At 34.7% G+C, this 20935-nt stretch overlaps 2 protein-coding genes across 3 annotated transcripts; both read left to right on the forward strand.

The window, feature by feature from the left end:
• Positions 1-370: 370 nt before the first annotated feature.
• Positions 371-3884, forward strand: LOC111411685 (zinc finger CCCH domain-containing protein 30-like). Of its 2 annotated transcripts, none has more exons than XM_023042235.1 (2): positions 371-611; positions 1439-3884. In XM_023042235.1, exon 2 carries the CDS (start codon positions 1492-1494, stop codon positions 3586-3588), a length of 2097 nt encoding a protein of 698 aa, XP_022898003.1. In that variant the 5' UTR covers positions 371-611; positions 1439-1491; the 3' UTR covers positions 3589-3884. The 2 variants fall into 2 exon arrangements, with proteins under 2 accessions (XP_022898003.1, XP_022898004.1); XM_023042236.1 differs by having other exon boundaries at positions 381-611; positions 1445-3884.
• A 4446-nt stretch (positions 3885-8330) lies between these two features.
• Positions 8331-8855, forward strand: LOC111412926 (ferredoxin-thioredoxin reductase, variable chain-like). The gene has a single exon (XM_023043789.1). The coding sequence runs from the start codon at positions 8331-8333 to the stop codon at positions 8853-8855; it is 525 nt and encodes a 174-aa protein (XP_022899557.1).
• Positions 8856-20935: the final 12080 nt, after the last annotated feature.

Genomic DNA, 20935 nt, shown 5'->3' on the forward strand with positions numbered 1-20935 from the left:
AACTTTCAATCTTTGTTCATGAAACTCAATTTCAATTGAAATGAAAAGTCGGAATTGCACGGCAGCCATCAAATAATCGGTTGAGGACCTACTTACTATATTTTCAAAAGATTAGGGACTGACTGTAATTACTCCTTAAAATAATAGTAGAAATTATAAAATCTTGGTATGAAAAGTATGGGCCAACCACCGGCCAAACGCGCCTTATTTCTCCCACTTTCAAAAGTCTCAACATTTGACTCGCATTTCAACATCATTTCGTGTAAATTTCAATGTCATTTTACATTTGAATTTCAGTTTCAATTTCATCTCCATTTCAATTTCATGTTCAAAAATTCTCAACGTACCGAGGTCCCTCTTTTTATCCATCTCGATCTTCCTATAGATATACCCTTGTGTATATATACATACATCGGTTGTGACTCTCAGTCCCTCTCTATTTACTTGTAAATTGTACATTTGTACAATGAAGATCACTATATTTGGTAGCCAATTTGCTATCCTTTTCACTTTCCCTGATAATTTTTGAAGCAAGAGATAGGTGAATGAGTGAATGATCCAGTAATATGGGCCTCAGATCTATGCTAAAAGCTTCCATTTTTTAACCATCTGTAAGTTTTGCTAGTTGGGTCAGTGTTTTCCAATTTTGGTGATTATGTGCTTGAGCTGCTGAAGGGAGTTGGGTTGGCTTTAATTTTTTTCTTATTGTTTTGATCATCTTTACTGTTAATTCTGTAAGATATGTCCTGTGAATTATGAAAATGAATTTCTATAGATTTTTTAGGTGAAATGCTTGATTCTATAAGTGAGAATATTTATCTGTTTGGAATTTGTTCTTATGAAATTATTCTTTAACCTTTTTAATAATTTAATATGAATTCCAATATTCATTTGTCATATCATGGAGTAAATCAGTGGATACATCCTCTGGATTGCACGAGTCTATATGAGGGGAAAAATTCTGTTTTTGGACTCTTACCGTATAAGAGTCTAATTTGGTAGTATAGCATATCGGAAAAATATTTGAAAGAACCTTTTATCATTTCCTTCATTATATGATAATGAAAGTGTTCTAAAAAATAATCTGAGTGTCTTCCGAGTGTGTATAAATATGTGAAATCTCATTCTTGACAGTTTGTGGAGGAGAACCTTGTGTTTAATGTTTAGTTGTACAAAATTTTCTTTTTCGCATTTGCTATTTTGAATTGTCCTGTCTAATATCTTATTAGAAGAGATCTTTTGCATATAAAAAGGGTCTATTCTCCCAGTCTTAGTGTTTGCATATTGTTAAGCAATTTTTGAATAGGGTCAAACTTTCCCAGGCATTTGGTTGGTCTGTTCGTCTTGATCTTCTAAATAGAGTATTTCTCAAATTTTTTATGGGTTTGGCTTTTGCTTTATTTATTTATTTATTTATTATTATTTTTTTTTTTTGAAGGATAAGGTAACTGCTTACCTGATTGAGGATTTGCTAACAATTCTAGTTATCTGATGGATACGAGGAAACTAACTGTAGAGACTGAGGATTCTTTTTCCAGTTTACTTGAATTTGCTGCTAATAACGATGTTGTTGGTTTCAAGAGATCTATTGAGTATGATTCTTCCGGAATTGATGAGGCTGCACTGTGGTATGTTCGCAAGAAGGGTTCAAAACTGATTGTCCATGAGGAAAGAACGCCATTAATGGTCGCTGCTACTTACGGTAGTGTAGATGTGTTGAATTTGTTAGTTGCTCAATGCGAGGTTGATTTAAATCGATCTTGCGGGCCAGACAAGTGTACTGCACTTCATTGTGCTGCATCTGGTGGCTCTATCAATGTATTGGATGTTCTTAAGCTGCTTATATCAGCTGGTGCCGATCCAAACATAGAGAACTCGGACGGTGAGCGCCCAGTTGATGTGATTGTATGTCATCCAAAGCTTCTGGGTGCTAGAGCTGCTCTTCAGGAATTGCTTATGAACATCTGTTCTGGTGGATTAGTTAACGATTATAATTCACGGGTATCCGTATCTACTTCAAATGCATCTTCACCCCTTCTGTCTTCTTCACCAGATTGTAGGTCTACATGTTCACCATCAGACTCAGTATCATCTCCTGTGGCATCGAAGTTCAACGATGTTCCTTCTAATTTTACATCAGAGAAGAAAGAATACCCAGTTGATCCATCGCTTCCTGACATCAAGAACAGCATCTACTCAACTGATGAGTTTCGTATGTTCTCATTCAAGGTCCGTCCTTGTTCAAGGGCCTACTCTCATGATTGGACTGAGTGTCCTTTTGTTCATCCTGGAGAGAATGCTCGCAGAAGAGATCCAAGGAAGTACCATTACAGCTGTGTTCCTTGTCCTGAATTTCGCAAGGGTGTTTGTAGGCGAGGTGACATGTGCGAGTATGCGCATGGTGTTTTTGAGTGCTGGCTGCACCCTGCTCAGTACCGAACAAGGCTATGCAAGGATGGCACGAGCTGTGAAAGACGGGTGTGTTTCTTTGCGCACACACCGGAGGAGCTTCGCCCCTTGTATGTCTCCACTGGGTCTGCTGTTCCTTCTCCAAGGTCAGCTGCCTCAGCTGCAAGTGTCATGGATATGGCTGCTGCTCTTAGCTTTTTACCTGGCTCGCCCTTGTCACACTCTGTGATTTCTCCTGCATTTAATCAGCCCATATCCCCAACAGCAAATGGAATGTTACACTCAGCTGGAGCTTGGCCCCAACAAAATGTTCCAACCCTTCATCTGCCTGGGAGTAATCTCCAATCAAGTCGGCTGAGATCTTCCCTTAGTGCCCGGGATATTCCACCTGTGGATTTGAACATGTTGCAGGATTTTGATGCTCAGCAACTTGTTGGGAATGACTTGACCCGTTTTTCACAATCACGTTCTGCTTCTTTGAATCGTTCTGGATGGTCCAAGGCTTTAAGTCCTTCCAATCTTGACAATCTCTTTTCAGCTGAGGTCACCTTGTCTCCCAGATACTCTGATCAGGCAGTGGCATCTGGGATTTTCTCTCCAAGGCACAAATCTGCTGCTCTTAATCAGTTTCAGCAGCACAGCATTCTTCCGCCAATGACTCCTAAGGTTTTTTCTCCTAAAAATGGTGAACACCCCTTATTTCAGGGCTCCTTTGGTATTTCATCTCCAAGAATATCACCACGAAGTGTGGAGCCAATTTCCCCAAGGAATGCTCGCTTCTCTGCCTTTGCTCAGCGTGAGATGCAGCAGCAGCAGCATCTACACAGCGTCAGCTCCCAGGAGCTTGGATCCAACTTTACCTCTATTGTAAAGTCTCCTGGGAATACTTGCTCTGAATGGGGATCATCACATCATGGAAAAGTTGATTGGTATGTTAATGGAGATGATCTGGGTTGTTTACAAAGATCATCTTCCTATGAAGTAAATAATAACAACAGGGGGGAGCCTGACCTCTCTTGGGTGCAATCTCTTGTCAAAGAATCACCACCTGAGATGATGGAGAAACATGCTGCGTCTATTTCTGGTAATGCGCCGTCCGGTTCTCAAATCGATTCTGTCGATCATTCGGTTTTAGGATCTTTGCTCGAGCAGATGCAACTTGATCAGCTTGTAGCGTAGTAAACATAACATGATTTCATTTGCACTTGGACGATGAAGACTTCCGGGACTACATTTTTTTCTCATCATTTCTTTTGCTGGTTGGGAAGGTGAAATAGAGAAAGGAATGAATGGCAACAATGCAGTTTCAAAGACTTCCATGGTTACAATGGAGGCTAAAATTGTTTTTTCCTTTTTTTTTCCTTCAAAAAATGTAATCAATTTTAGTTATTTATTGATTATTACAGCAGAATTTTTCAATTGTAACCTGTGCTGTGTTAAAGAAACCTAGTTCATCTTGGACAATGATTTATGTATTTTATGATTCTATTCTATAATCATTCTTTTTACATATATTCTTCTTCTCTTAATGTTCTGTTTTGATTATTGAAATTCATTCTATGGGTTCTATGTATGCATGTTTATCTATATTATGATTCTGGATGGGTAATGGAGGATGGTGATGTATAGAGGGGAAATATTTTCTTCTTTGGGTTGGAAATATAGGACCAACTTTTTAAAGTAGGTGGGGGTGGTTAGGTATGTTTTTAGGGTTAGGATAAAATTATTATTAACTTTTTAAGAAAAATAATATTAGGTTTTATGAAATATGTGATTAATAAGGATCTATTTGATAAAATTTATTTGGAAATAACGAGTTATTGAGTAGTATTTTCTGGAAAATGATCTTATAACAAACAATTCAAAATTTTAAAGGATGATAAATAGGAGCTAACTTAGCAATTGTGGCTGTGTAGATGAAATTAATAATCGAATTTTATTCACATTAATATTTGAATTTGATTGAATAAAAAATTTAGTTTTTTATTTTACACAAACAGAGACTATACGTAGCACGAGTTTCTAATTCCCAATTGTAAGCCATGAACCTTATTGTCGTCTAAAAAATTACTGGTGTCAGACTGTCAGGTAGTCTTATTATTTATTTAAAATATCCTAATACGAGATTGTCCTTCGGACCCTTAAAAGCGAGTATGTTGATCTGTATGTTTTATCATAGTTGCTCGATAAATATTTCATGGAACCGCTCAAAATCTTTTATTATATTATTTGATATGATTTTTAGATGGTCTGACTTTATGAAGTTTGATTTTATTTTCTGTTTAAAAATATGTCATGACATATTTTTATAGATCTATTTGGTTCAGCTTAAAAATTTAAGTTAAAATTAATAATTAATTTTAATTACATTTTATAAATTTTATAATTTTAACTACACATTTCACCGACTCTAATCAAAATCTTTTTAAAAGTTGGCATAATGGTTTAATTGAAATTTTTTATTATATGATGCCACCCGTTGAATTGCAATGAATGGGACGAACTTGTTGACGAAGTCATTGTTTTTTTATAGTTATATCAATGTGGGACAGAATATGCGACTTTTAGGTGTTATGGTCGGAAGTCCTTGTTTTTAATGGTTATATGGGGGGCCTGATAATGCGACTTTTATGGGAATGATCGGCAAATAGATAAGCGTTTTTGTGTCCAAATTCATGCTTTGGTTTCACGCAATAATACAAAAATCAGCATTTGGAGAAGGAACAAAATTATTCAGCTTTTATAAAATTAAATGTTGACCTCCATTTTCGTAGAGATTAAGTGGATAACAGATGTCGGGGCCACTTGATTTCACGTAAGCAAATTTTGGCACGTTTTGATCGAAAATACGATCAAATATGCACTGTGATTATGGACGTGGGAGATGCTTTTTGAGCGCGAGACAAAACATTTTAGCACGGACAATGTGATAAAAAATTATTGTAAACAAATGATCAATCATAAACAACTCAACCGAAATAAAAAAATCCAAACTCGAGCATATAAAAACGAAATAAGCAAGTGAAGATTATAATTTCAAGTATATGAAGTTTGCATACATTTTTCCATCATTTAAAATGTTACAAGAGTTGCTATTTATAATGTTCTAGCCGACGTGGTGGTGGTTCAGAACCACGTGGCTTCATTTCATTAACTGAAATCTCACATCACTCTGCGATACATTAAGCCCCTGTTTGAGTCTCATTTTTACCTCATTAAAATGAAAAATATGATCGTTATCCATCACATCAAGCCATCATTTTTGAATTTCTATCTCTGGTGTGGGATCCATAACGACTCTATTTCTCATTCTCATTATGATGTGGCTCAAACGAACTCTAAATACATTAACAATGGATCAACCGCCCTACACTCTAAGCTCAGATTTCTGACATTTATTAATACAAACGTTACATTAATTATTCTTACAGATACTCTGTATGTCTGCTTTAAGCAAGTGTCTATGTTTCGACTTAAAGAGAGAATTTCAGACTGGCAGAGGTTCAGTCAGAGAGTGTTTCGACCGAGAACTTTGAATGGAGATAACGCTTCAATCAAAGAGATTAATCATTTTCCTTGATTTCTTCATGTTGTCCTTGTTGAATATCATATGTATTGCCTTCACGGGGCTTCCCCTGGGGTCCACGTAGCTACGATGTGACTTTCACTAGGAGCTATAAGAAAACTTCAAACTTCAATATATTATGTTTGTACAAGTTTGAACATGCAGAATTTGGTAAAGTTGAATTGAAAATTTTGAAGATAATAATGTTCAATTAATACTAGAACACCAACCTAGATTGTTAGACTATGGATGTAAATCCAACTCGGGTAGCTTAGACCTGCTCCCGTGCATGCAGTGTTATTTTTTTATTATTATTTTTTTTCTAACGAGGTGTCCCAGCTTGCGCCAGATTATATTCTCGTCCCTGAACCTCCGGCCCCTCATGCGACATGGATTGTGCTCACTGATCATGCTATATATCACGCCACAATTGTCATATCTGATCATAATCAGTTCACACTAAATATCAGGCTACAATTGTCATATCTGATCATAATCAATACACACTAAATAACTTTAAAAATAAATTGGGTCGAGTCAATCTACTTTTATTGTTAGTTCGTCGACTAATTTCACTTGTCTAACAACATGCCTGTGGAATGGGTCTCCGTACCATAGGCATATGTTACTTGAAAAATTGATGCAAACAAAATACATTAGTATTTTCAAGTATTGTTCAGATAAAGAAACATCACCAGTTCACATATCCAAATTAACAAACTTCAAATTTTGTTTGATATCTTGATTTTTTTGCTTTAGACGTAAAACACTGTATCTTTGTTTTGGAAATTAGCAACCATCAATTGATGAAATCTAATGTTTTGCTTAGAACAAAAAAACGGAGAGGAACTCTCGAACATTTGGCGCTATCGACCTATCAGATCGAGGAGTAGATGAAAATCCTTTTTCTTAAATTTTCATACGTCCGTGAGTGAGGAGCTTAAACTGGGATTTCAAATATTTGGTGAGGTAACGTATTTCCATTTGATGAGAAGGAAACAGTAATGGGCCTAATTGAAAAAGTTGGTTTTAGTCCAGTGGGTCCATTTAGCCCCCCCACACAGCCCAGGCCCAACATAACACAGACTAGGCCTGACATGGAAACAGTGATGATAGTACTTTATAGGCTGTGAAATCTTGTTATATTTCACAGTTCAGACCCAACACAGCCTAGGCCTGACATGGAAGGAATAGATTGACAAGTTAAGCCCATTTGAGCCTCAAATTTTATTTTTATTTTTTTGGGGTCAAAAATGCATATTGAAATAGTATTTTGATGAAAAATATGTGACTAAAAAATAAGAAAATATTTCTAACTTGTATATAATATTATTTTATTGAAAAATGTGTTATTGAAAATAAGAGATAAAAATACATTTTGAAAATAATGAGAATCAAACAAGGATAATATGATAGGTGATTGATGCAAGGAGATCACATCAATCAATCCTAGAAAATCTTATACAAAATATCTTCTAGGTAATGTGTTACATATGCTTAGCGGCTATTTACCTCAAATTCGTGCTACAGCACTTCGCATCGCATAGCCTCACCTCGTTTCGTCCATATAGGGTTGGCAAAATGCATCAATTCAACTACGGAAGGACCTCGAATAAGTCAGAAAGGGAAGTTTTTTGGTCATTACAATTATAAAATACAAGTAGGAATAACAATGGGCTCCTCGCCTCTCCTCATAGAAAAGTGAGACGATCACCGGTTAATAGCTTGTCATAGGTGCCGCAAGAGCAACGGTCTTTGTAATATGAGGCTGTTTTTGCAAATGATTTGATGGCTCCAAAATGTATAAAATTCTGCGAGCTTTTGGCTGCTTGAATTTAAAATTAAAATTTTTTGAAAAAATTATAAGCTCTCATTTGGTAGCAATTTTTCATCTAAAAAAATCAATTTGTTGATCATTATTTCATTATTTCAGTCGTCATTTTATACTTCCTCACTCACAGATGAAATCTACTTTTCTCTTTATTGATCAAAAATCAATTCTCATAATCACTGTACAATAGGCTCTAAATAAAAGATGCTGATTAATTTTAAAAAAACTAATGGAACGAGTCTATCTCGAAAATCTCCAGATAAATTGACTTGTGCTTTGCTGGATGTAAATCCAGCGCGAGCCAAGTTCCCCATCGACATCCATAAATGAACCAATGTGATTTCAATGTATCATGTATTACCATACACGTGACTGATGAGTACAAGAGATTTTCCTTCCACCCTACAATTTGGATAAAAAATCCCCATTTTCTCAGCTTCACTTCCGCCGGATAAACGTATAAAATCCTACCCAACACCCTTAAAAAATTGACTAGCAGAAGAAAGATACTCCAATTTCACCGCCATGACTACCAGTCCGACCTGCGTTTCTTCACTTCTCAACATGTCCTCCTCCAGAATAAAAATCCCAGAAACCCCGTTGGCCAAAATCAGTCCTTGTTCAAGGAAAAAATCGGTTTTCAATCGTTTCCGTCCCATAAAATCCATTTCCACTTCAATTGTTGATAACCCATCAGCCACATTTTCGTCGTCTAGGTCTATCGATTCAGCTACAATCTTCAATTCGTTGAATCTTGACCAAGACAGTATCACTTATCAAGAGGCTGAAAATGCTGAGTCGAAAACCGGGGCTAAGATCAAGGTCAAGGTGCCACTCAAAGTGTATCACGTGCCCAAAACTCCCGAATTCGAGTTGATGGGTAAAGTTGGAGTTTTGAAGCAGTACGTTGGGGTTCATAAGGGGAAAAAGATATCGGCTAATTTGCCGTATAAAGTGGAATTTGTAGCTGATGGTGTTCTGGGTCGTGATGGCAATCTGATGAAATTCACTGCACACCTTAAGGAAGATGAGTTCGAGTTTCTTGACTGATCTACTTGAGTCTTACCCTTTTTTTTTTTTTGGTAATTGATGTTTTTGGTTTGATATTGATGGCGCCACTGTATAATTAGTTGTACATGTACTGTACAACATTGTAAATAACTAATTGTTGATTTCGTGTTTTTCTTCTTACCTGAATTGACTTTCAAGAAATTGTGATTGCTTCCTGCTTTTAGCTGCGTTCCTATCCGGCGATTGAAACAAAGAACAAAACCCAGCCTTGTTCCTGTATAAATTTGTTGGCTCTACGTATCCCTTTTCTTGGCTCTGTTAGGTTTTTTGCTATCTCTATTAAAAGATAGAATGCAATTGGATACTTTTCACAACATAGAATGTTAATAATGATCTTTATGTTCCTTTTCTAATATGTGTTTATTTGGATCACCCCACTTTTGTGAACAAGAGCTTCTTCAGGGTAAATTCTAGTCTTTAGAGTGCTAGTTTGATGCAAACTACACAACCTAATACCCCAATTTGAAAAAATCAAACTTGATAATCAGTATAAAATAAAAGGGAGTGTATGAAAGAAGAAAGCATATCATTTGAAGAGAGTGGTGTATCGAACTATTGGGTCTTTAATAAGAGTAGCTGACACTTGTTGCTATAGAAGACACTATGTCACCAGTCACCACCAATAAAAGTTGCAATTCAGGTGACCATACCTTAGATTATTCTCTGTCAAAGAATCTGGTTGGCAGTCATCGGACAATGGTGCTTGCAAGCTGTAAGGGCCTTCTCCAAGAAAGGAAATGAAATAGCAGTATGTTGTGTATTTGTCTGCTGGTAAGTTGCTCATAATGTTTCTGCATCCCAATTTTTGTAATAGTAGGTGAAGGAGTTGCCTATTTGGACTCCAGGCAATTATCACAAAAACGGGAAAGTAAAAATTTCGTTGCCCGATGGAAAATTGTCTGTAATACTTGAGTTGGGATTTCTAATGCTCTAGTTGTTTTCTTAACTTTCCTTAAACACACTTACTCTACTATTGATTTGATCAGTTTGGAATATAGTTGATATTTTTTTCATGATCAATAAGAACGAAAATATCTAAACAATAAGTAGCCGACATGGCAAGTTTTTTTATTAAATTATATCTGTTTCCAGACCTGCTGATACAAGAGCGAAAGCAGTATTATGACCAACAACTTGAGCTGCTAAACTTATTGCAGTTATTTTGTCATGTATTGTAAATTAACTTGTTCTAATAATTTTCTTTTCTATTTGATATATGTTGATAAGTGCCTGGTGAAACTTTGTTGAAAGGGGGCTATGTTATTTGTGGATTGTTGACAGGTGCATATGTTAACTGTTATCTAATGGTGAGTTAATATTTACTTTATATACTAGGAACACCATATCAGAAAAGAGAAAGTGGTAGAAACTTGATTGCGGTCTGCAGCAATTGGTTGCAAGGGAAGAGACCGAACTTGATAATCGATATTCAAGCACATTTAGTTGCCTGTCCACTGGACTGTGAAACACTTTCAGTAACTTGTACTCTCCTTGTTGGTTAGATAATATGCCATTGGGGCTTGCAACTATGGGGTTAGGTATTCGAAACATTTCATTGCATGAAGAGCAGTGGACTTTTTGGTCGCCTGAACCTCAGAACGACTTGCAAAATTTTGAAGATCCACCATTTTTAGATTTGACCTCGAAACAGAGATTAAAGATGAAGAAATTAGGCTCTTGTTTGGTAGAAATTAAAATTAAGATTTAAATCTGAATTGGAATCAACAATTAATTTTAACCTCATTTCATGGGATCAACAACTTTTCAACCACACAATTCATTAACTTTTATCAAAATCTATTAAAAATCTGATTTTAATCTCCACCAAATTGGAGCTAGGTGTCATTCATAAATGCTTAATATGTTAGGTCTGTGCTGTGATTAGAAAATAGGCCTCAAAGGTGAAAAGAGAAGAAATTTAGGAGTCTCACCTAGAACTTCTTTGTTCTAATAATAATGTTGTAAAATCTTACTTCATCTACCATAATGGTAAAAATAATTACAGCATTCATATTTAGCAAAATACGATGTTTGGCCCTTTTGGGGGCTAATAGCCTAGCAAGAGGCAGATGGAAACCAAGTTTTGATGAAAGACTTCTAAGTCCTGTTAATTCATATGTTCTTGCTGTTTTCTGTGGGTGGGGGAAGGGAGGGTGAAGTTATGGGAAACAGAAAACTATAGTATTAGATTCTAAGTAGGATGACCGATGACCAAAATGCACAGGCTTCTCCTTTAAAACATCAAGATTAACATAAACTGTGCCTTGTGATCCAGTTGCTCAAAGGTAAATAACCTGATTTTTAAAAGATTTTGAAAATGTGAGACTTCAAGGGAAGTTAAAAGCTATTATTCTAGTTCTTGGGTAGGTATAAAATGTTAATTGACACAGAAAGCGTATGCATGGAAGAAACTTCAGAACTTTTGGTTTTGCCCCCATCTGATGCATTTTTGCCCATTTAGGACAAAGATGGATAAACCTCAATTGGAGGCATTTATCTATCTCACTCAAGAACTTGAAATATGTAGAGGTTCTTGTATGCATTTGCTGGGCATATGTTCACAGTGTATACATGCAGGCCTATATATGCCCATAGTAGCCACTCAAGTATAATTGATGCTTGTGCAGAATTTGAGTTCTTTGTGTTTGTTCTTGGTTTCTGTGACCAGGCCATACCGCCTCTTCCGTCACAATCACGACTCACGTGCACAACGGCTTCTAGACTGGCTATTTAAGGGTATAAATGTGATGTTGAAAGATACTTCTCTAGGAAATCCGTGCTCTTGAAAGTATATCACGAGTCTTGCAGTTCAGATGTCGTGGGTCCTCTAAAGAGTTCTTCCTTTATGTGCGAGCAGTAGCGTAGGTTACTCTCCTCTCTTCTTGAGTGTTTCCAAGTTGATTAGGCATCTTGATTGCTGGTTCTTTTTGTTTGTGAATAATCAAGATAGCTTAATAGTCTCAATTTTTTTTTTTCGAAAAAACATAGTAACCATGAACATGGGATAACCAAGTGAGATGCATATTTTTTAATTTTTGCATTTTAATGATGTGGTGTAGTAGTAAGTTGGTATGCCACAGTTTGCTTACTGCAAGAGACAACGGATACATCTCCAAGTAGCAATAGTTGAATGATGAATCTTTAAATGGACATAGATTCCATATTGAGAGAACTTATGTACTTGGTTAGCAACTTTTTGATTTGCATGTTAAGGTAGTAGATTCGATCAATAATGTTGAATTCGATAATTAATAAAATTTATGATATATTTAGAAAAATAGAAAAAAAATTAATTTTATAATGTATCTATCTTATGTAATCATATACACTTTTGTTCACTCTAATGTACGTGGTGTGTTTGACCATTAAGATTGTTGAACTTGAAATTTGATGGTATCGTGTGGTCTACATATTTCAAATCATCTCCAATTCGCATGTATGTAATGTGCACATTAGGATAATCACTTTAGATTGCTTGTGATTATTGCTCCAACAAGGTTCGATGATCGCAGGCACTTCGACGTTCAAGTCACGTTGCAAAGATATATTTAGGTGTGGAAGAAGCACATGAACAAAAATATGAGTATCGGGTTTGGAAAGAAAATATCGGATTTGCAATGTGTGAATATGATGCTCATTATTTCATTGCCAGAATAACCTTACATTTAGGAGGCATGAGTGCGAGTTTTTATACCAAGAGCGCAGAAGTGATATCCATTGAATATTTGACACCTGACCTCATATTTATAGCTCACTATTCAAAAGATGTCAATCCAGCTATCATAGGAATGTGGTCGCCTAACAATGGGAAATTTGCTATAAATTGCCTAATTAACTCAGCGTATTTGTTGCAAGTATTGGATATACATGGTATTTATTTACGGAGTATCTCTTGGCCGAGATAGTTGTCACGAAAGATGCCATTACTAGAAGAAGTCTACCACCTTGAAAATATGATGTAGCAAGAAGTGGCACCTCACCTCAAAAGTACCACTTCATGAGTAAGTAATATAGCCTCGGAAGAACCACTTTGGAGGAAATGATATAATGTTGGAAGATATGACCGACCACTTCGGAGGATGTGCTCAACTGCCTCGTCCAATTGTCTAACCATCTCAAAGGGGCATGGTTTGTGATTGGGATGGGGCATGACCTTTGCGTACCCTCTTGTTTTGTCTTTGCTTAGCTGTTTGTCACATGACTTGCCTTGTAGGATGAGGCATAACAAATACCTTGAGTGAAAATTTAATATTGCATCTTGTGGTTTACATTTTCAATGCTTTTTGAATTTATTTTCCATTTACATGTACTAGCAAATATTTCCCAATGTTTAGATGTTTATAAAATAATACAGAGAAAGACAAACAAGACTAAAATAATAAAAAAGCTTCTAAACAATTCATAAAGGCAATAAATTATTCGTATTGTTTCAATAATTTAATGTTTCGATAACACAACTATGATATTTGCACGAATTTAACTTTTAACGGCAGTTTTTACTTTGGAAAGATATATTCGTATTGCTATTTGATATTTGTACATATTTTTTAAATGATCGAGGATATGATATTCAAAGTTAATATTCTGTTATATTCGTAGGTTTTGATAAATGTTGAAGTCCGTTCTAATATAAAATAATTTATTGTATCATGAAGGCTCAAGTGATTAGAAAGTTTTGCAAATGCAACATCATTTATTGACATTCTCATAGTCAGACTCAACTTCTAGGCTAGTCGAGCAACTGACTAAGGTGGTAAACCCCCAAATTTAGATAATTTCCCACGAAGATTATCTTTAAATGCATCAGTAATAATAACGAAAAAAAATTACTTAAATAAATAAATATTGTCGAGGAGGAGTCCATATAGCAAAATCATAGTCAACTCAACTTCTAGTCCAGTCGGCAAGCCTCTTGTCGCCTTGGCTTGTCCCACTTCATCCTCCGTCATTGAGAGTTTTCCCATATGATCCCTTGACTCGTGCAAACTCTTTAATACATCTTATAATGTCAAAAATCGACATTATTAGAGAATCTTTCAACAGTTTTACCCCCTTTAACGTATAATGATTTACCACCATATGCTTCTCAATTTTTTAACCTGTCATATGAGCCTCATGTTGTACTTCTTTGATTCACTTATAACAAAATTCAAAGAGTGTAAACCTGAAAAATATCGATTTTATAACAAAAATATACAAATTATACATGGTCACTTAAAACTAAATTTAATCTCTTTATTGTTATTGCAAAGATGATGGTAAGTTTTCCTTCTCGTAGAAAGTTGAAAATATTATTTCCAAGTCGAAAATTTATCGTGTTAATATTTATAGTAGTAACTCTCAAAGTCACCTCAACTAAAGGGAAAGGCCTACTACGGGCACATTTCATAAGATGGACCAGGCAAGATTGGACGGGACCATGGCCAATTTTTTCATGCATCTTTCTTCCTTAATCCAGTACTGACTCGTTTGATTCATCATAACAAACATGCCTTTTATGTGTTTGGCAACAACATATCATTTCGGGGACTAGATGTACCAACTTAAGAAAATGATAGTGATGTTTTTCTTAACAAAGGTTGCAAGATAAGAACCTTCCAACACCTTCAACAAACAACCAAATACCTTCTTCAACGAAGAACAATAATTACTATTACAAACACACAATAGTAAAGTACATATTCTCCATCGAAATAGAATCTTGACATTTTAAACGCTAGCTTTCAGTATATCATTACAACAAACCCACAAACAAAATCAAATCCTTCAATTCTACGAGCAAGTCTTGTTCTCTTTTTGTAGATTCAACACTTGTTCATATTCATTCATGGACCCAAGCACACCAGGTGGAACGCTTGGACGGGTGTACCTAGAGAAAAAGTCACACCTTCCATATTCCTATACAAAACACATGTACGGTCGTTCAGTATTATAAAATGAATCATACTACAGAGTCAAACTTAGAAGAAGTTGAAAAAATTACACGTCAACGTTATGTAAGGAAATGTCTACCATAAATTGCTTGTATCCACGAGATCATCATCTCAATTTATACATCACATCTGTATAAACAAGGGCTCATATGGAAAATGTGGATCTGAAGCAGATGGTAACAAATTGTCAATAGGACTTTATATAAGGATCATGTTACATGTACTGAATTTTTTTATCTAATCCTTATAGACTACTCACAGTAAAGGAGTGGGGACCACATTTTTAGTATTTTTTTATGTACAAATAGAATTATTCTTAATATAAACGTACAAATAATATAATATAACCATTAACGTGGGAATTATAAAAGGCAGAAAAAGAAAAATTATAGTACAGTTGCTAGATGAAAATACACTTGTTGAAAGATATGAATGGAGCGCACATGTATTTGATGGAAATTATGCTTTTTTGCAATGGAAGGTTGAGTTGATGTTGCAAAAACAAAAATTGAAAGGATGAGGATGATTTATGCGAGGGTGGCAAATGATAAGAACATTTTGTGTCAATTGCCCTAAATTATAAATAGATAGAAATACGTTGTAAATAAGCGATTTGTATTTATAGACCTTTCGAAATGTGTTAATAAAAGTGAAATATGAGTCGAACATAATTTAAAGGGATTTTTTTTTTTAACACATTTGTTTCTATGTTATGATTGTAAAGAACAAAAGTTTGGAGTATAAGAATGAAAATTTTAACAAACTTAAGCAATATGAAGTAACTTTTTTTAAAATATATATTATTGAATGTGGCAGATTTTAGAGATTAAAAGTGGGAGACTATGAGAAATTAGAGAATAGTATATTTTCTAAATTTGAAATATTTTAGGAGAAAAATATTAATTTACAACAATAAAATTGAAAATTAAACTAATTAGCCAAAAAAAGGCTCCTTGCCTCAGTAGCATTGAATCATTTGGACCTTGCTTTGTGTCTTATTAAGCCTTCAAACTCAAAGCTCAGTTTTATTTTGCTAAAAAAATATATTTTTATAAATTTGATAAAAGATAAAATGTGTGATTGAAAAGTTGATAAAAATTATGAATTTTATGATTAAAAATGAGTTTAAGAAAATATGAAATTTGAAAACTGAGGATCAAATGATAATAAGGGGGTGTTTGAGCCACATTATTTTGGTAATAATGCATTCTTGAATAGTGTATTGATGGAAAATGTGTAGTTAAAAAATAAAGAAAAAATTTTAATCTGCGTTTATATTATTTTATTGAAGAATATGCGATTGAAATGATATTAAATTACTGTTTAAGAATGTATTTTTTTGAAATAATTGGGCTCAAACATGCCCTAAATATTATTTCGACCCAAATTTTTACATTATATCGATATTTGTATAATCTATTACCTGTTAATTGAATCATGGCCAGTGAGGCTTCTATTATTCTTGACAAAAATAATGTCATAAACACCACATAGGATATATAATACTACCAATTGAAAGTTGACTTATCCATTACATTAACTTAGTTGTATGCACATAAAAATGAACCAATCCAATTATCAAAATTTATAAATTGTTCGTAAACGATCAAACTTTATTTTTAATTAGACATTTCGATAGACCTACAATTAGGACCGAGCAAAAAACCTGTCTAACTGATTGCCATAGTTGTTTTCACAAAAATCTGTAGCTATAGAAAGAAGGGAAAATTAGGTCAAGTACCTCAAAAAAATAAGATATTTGACTAATACTCTTAAACTTAATTAAAACTATAAATCACGTAATAGTTACGTCTAAATCCAACCCCCTAACCCGTAGATTGTAGAAAGCTCTAAAGGAGATAATGAGCTTGTTTGGCCCACATTCAATTGAATTCTTGCCCATTTTTAATCATCATTATTTCAACTTTTTGTACAACTCGTGTCAGACAAGGTAGTGTTTTCCTGACAATGCATGTGGACGCATGCAATAGATGTTTTTAGCCAAATATTTGAATGGTTTATTTTTCATTTCTGCCCTTCCACTTCTTCAGTTTAGTTGCACGTGCATTTAGAGTGTGTTTGATTGGCATGAAAAATATCACCTAAAAAAGAAAATATTTTCCATCTTTTGTGGAAAATAAAAACCACCTCTACCCAAAGAAAATGTTTTCCTTAAAAACAAGGAAAATTAGGTATATTTTTAAAAGTTGAAAAATGTTTTTCATGGAAAAAAATAGTAATCAAACACTCTAAGTAGGAATTTGGGTGGAAAACTGATATTTTCCATGAAAAATAAATGTAATTAAACACACCCTTAACGTTCTTAAATAAATGTTACCAACTACAACCAACACAATTTTGTAAAACACTTGGGATCTCTTCTCTTTATGTTTCAATTTTGTAACTTTGAGTTTTGAATTCATTTTGAGTTTTGTGTTTTGTGTGCATATTTTGAAATTGTTGAAAATACGTTCTCTTTGTCATTCCGAGAAACTGTTTTCAAAAACATAAAATTGAAAAACGCTTTTACTTTGAAATTTTGAGATTTTTTTATAATATTTTATTTAAAAACACCATGAAATGTCAATGCATACATCATGACACACCACAAACATGGTCAAAACGTGATAGTTCTTTGGATCCTTGTAATGCAATTATAGCTCTCTATACATATTGTTTTGATTAACTCGATTAGCTTCAATAAATTAAAGAAAATTAAAGTTTGTCGAAACGTTCCAATTATTGCAAGACAACAAGTCACAATATTGATGTGTAAAAAAGCCATTGATATATATCCGAATGTGTAAAGAAAGTTGACAACACAACAACACGTAAATATAGTCCCATACAGAATTCATCCAAACCATTTACTCAATTATTCATAACACAACAACTTTGTTACTGACATTCAATCCTCTCCACACAATTTGCAAGGATTTGTCATATGCATGCACACTTTTAAGTAGAGAATCATTCTCACAATCACTCATTATCCTCACATTCACTCTCCCATCCACACATTTTACGTCCATTCACTCTCCACACTTTGTAACTACAATCTCATTGGCAACATTCATTCGGCAACACATTTTGTTGGAAAGCTTCTCACACTTTTACTCCAAAAAGGTGCCCATTTGACTGAAAAAGGTAAGCATATCAAAATTTTTATTCAGCATTTGTGCTATTTTAGTAGTAAGTTGTTGAAGAAAAAAATTTGTTTGCGACACGGGGGCATAATTTTTTCGACACAAGTCAATACCGAAGTGTCGCTGCGTCTCCGTGACACGGAGACCATGTCCATGTCACGGAGTCTATCTCTGTGTGTGTCACGGAGAGTGTCTCTCTACATCGTGAGAAATGTTATTCCTTTTTTTTTTCTTTTTCTGTTTTATTGCTCTCAGGTTTTAGGATGTAGTTTTGTAAATAAAAATAGATTTGTCTAACAATATAATTTACAATCAATTGTACATTTTTTTTACGTTTATTTTCTATATTGGGTTTTCGTAAACAAAATAATATATTCGTTTTAAAATATTCTTTATTGTGTAATTTACGCAGATGTCTTTAGAATATGTTCTCTCTCCAGATCAGTTGTTTTCTGCTACCATCGTCCAGTATCCAAATCACGAATATATTAACGATTTTGTAAAATTCATAGATGTCAATCAACAATGTTCTTTACTGTGTAGTAATTTTTGTGGATTTGTTTACGGAGCTATGTTCAGGGGACAACAAGAACAATTTAGTAGTAAATTGGTACACGAATTTATAATGCGAATTGTACATTGCGCCAAAAATAATGAACTTTGGGTATGATTAGATGACCATGTTGCCAGGTTCCGCATGCAAGAATTTTGCCTAATTACTGAACTACCTTGTAATGAACCATCCATTGAAATCGACTATAGTAACGATCGTTTTAGAGATCAATACTTCAATGGGGGCAAACATATTAGCAATAGAATGCTTTTTAAAGCTTTCCATATGTGCGAAGATGAGGAAGATAAATTTAAGTTGGGACCAGTTATGTTGGTGGAGTGTGTGTTGAAACCAACTTCAAGACAAATTGATTATAGAACGTTGGGCATGATTGAACATCTTAATGCGTTCCTTACGTATCCATGGGGTCATATTGCATATTTTGTTCTGTTAAATTCGTTGAAAGAGTCGCAATTGGAACGAGTGGTAAGGATGCAACAGAACCGACAATCAGAATGTAAGTATGCAGTACAAGGCTATCCACTTGTATTTAAGGTATGTTGTTCATCTTCTAAGTGTTTTCGTATTCCATATAATTTCTTCGTAAAAAAATATATTATATATATGCAGTATTGGATATACAAAGCATTTCCATAGATCGGGCAAAAGTTTGGATGCTGTAGGTACAAAACGGCACAGATTCCACGAATGTACAAATGGAGGCCTACTACAATACTGAAGGAAGCGATTGTTAAAGAATTTTTAGATACGGAAGAGGTATGACTTTTTAATTCCAACGTACAATGACGTTCGTATTAAATTGGTAAAACCTGACATTGAAAAATTTGCTTAGACGAACTTGTTTACGATGATTATAGATCAAAGTCCTTGCAGTGCTGCAACCTACCAAAGAAGAATTAGAAATATCGTGGTACTCAAATTTGTCACTGCCAGCTGACAATAAACATAGTATACTAGATGTCATTGTCAATGGAGAATTGGATAATGTAGCACAACCATTACCGGATCACATTCGTGCGCAGCAAGCGACAAGTGGTGGTACACCAAGAACTTCAATTGGAGTTGGGTCTAGTTTTGCTTCTAGTACCTCCAGATATGTAACTGAAGACCATTTGGAAGAAATGTTTGGTATGTACAGGCAGCATACAATATCATATGTGTCCGATCTATGTGGCAACTTGAAGGCAGACTTTGTTGAAGAATCAAGAGCCCTAAATCACGCGATCCTTAACAACCAAAAGCTGCTGTTCGAAGAACAGACCAAATCGTTGCAAGATTACGTGCAACATAGTTTACATTCGTATATAGATAATTCTCTATTTGGTTTGTTTTAGAGTCATATGGCCCACGAATCACAAACACAAGAAGCCCATTATCAGGCAGTTCTGCAAAGACAAGAAGAATTATTTCAACAGCAACAAGATAAAATGCGGTGTTATGTGGATTCCAATTTATGTTCTGTGAGATCATACATTGACGAACATATTGAGAATATGCAGAACAGATTATCTAACTGGGAATCAAACATAGAAGCCATTATAAGTTCCATGCAGCAAAATGTCTCTCCCCATGCAAGTCCAAATCCTACTAATCATGAATAGGAGACGTCAACGTCTCAACAAATCGAACAAGCTCAAAGGTTGAGAAGAGAAAGGGAAAGGAAGAGGAAGTGCACGCAGTCTTCATCATCGACAAGTCGTCCCTTAGAAGACTACGACATAAAAAATACAGGATAATTAGAGATTTCATAGCGCAAATGAACCAAGGTAACAAATTTTACTCATTCTTACTAGTTCGAATGCTAAACATTATTACACCAACGCCAGAAAGTCTGTGTTGATTTATTTGATACTAATGTCAATTGTGTCATACAGTGCATACTTGGACGACGGCAGTGGAAACATCTACGGAAGGGACATGCTAAGAACGCTACTGGATTGAACGAAAGATTTGAATATTGCGGTACAGAATTTTAGCAACCACACTCAATTTGATTTCATAGTTAATATATCTAATATATGTTACATGTATTTATTTTATTAGCATATTGATCTGGAACTGAAGTTATTGAGATGACGTATGAATGAAGGTTGTATACTTATCAATAAACAATATGCAATTTTGGACTTCCAATTCGAAGAGGAGTGCTCTCGTCATATGAGATGGCAAATGGACTTTCGAATGGGAAACCAGAGAGGTGAAATGGATGGAACGCGTCTACAAGACCATGTTAATGGTAGATTGCCTGTAGATAGTCATCCATGGATAGGGTGCAAGTATTTATTAATTCCAAGTATATATCCAGGTAATGAATGTTATATTTTCATGGTCAATATTCCTGATTAGAAATTCCAGATATACGACTGCAGCAACAGTTTACACACCAGATGCAATCAAGGCACACGC

The sequence above is a fragment of the Olea europaea genome, chromosome 16, assembly GCF_002742605.1.
Source record: "Olea europaea var. sylvestris chromosome 16, O_europaea_v1, whole genome shotgun sequence".
Taxonomy (NCBI): Eukaryota; Viridiplantae; Streptophyta; class Magnoliopsida; order Lamiales; family Oleaceae; genus Olea; species Olea europaea.

What these genes read in the sequence shown, in the direction of transcription:
- LOC111412926 (XM_023043789.1), top strand. Translation starts at nt 8,331, where the DNA reads ATGACTACCAGTCCGACCTGCGTTTCTTCACTTCTCAACATGTCCTCC.
- LOC111411685 (XM_023042235.1), top strand. Translation starts at nt 1,492, where the DNA reads ATGGATACGAGGAAACTAACTGTAGAGACTGAGGATTCTTTTTCCAGT.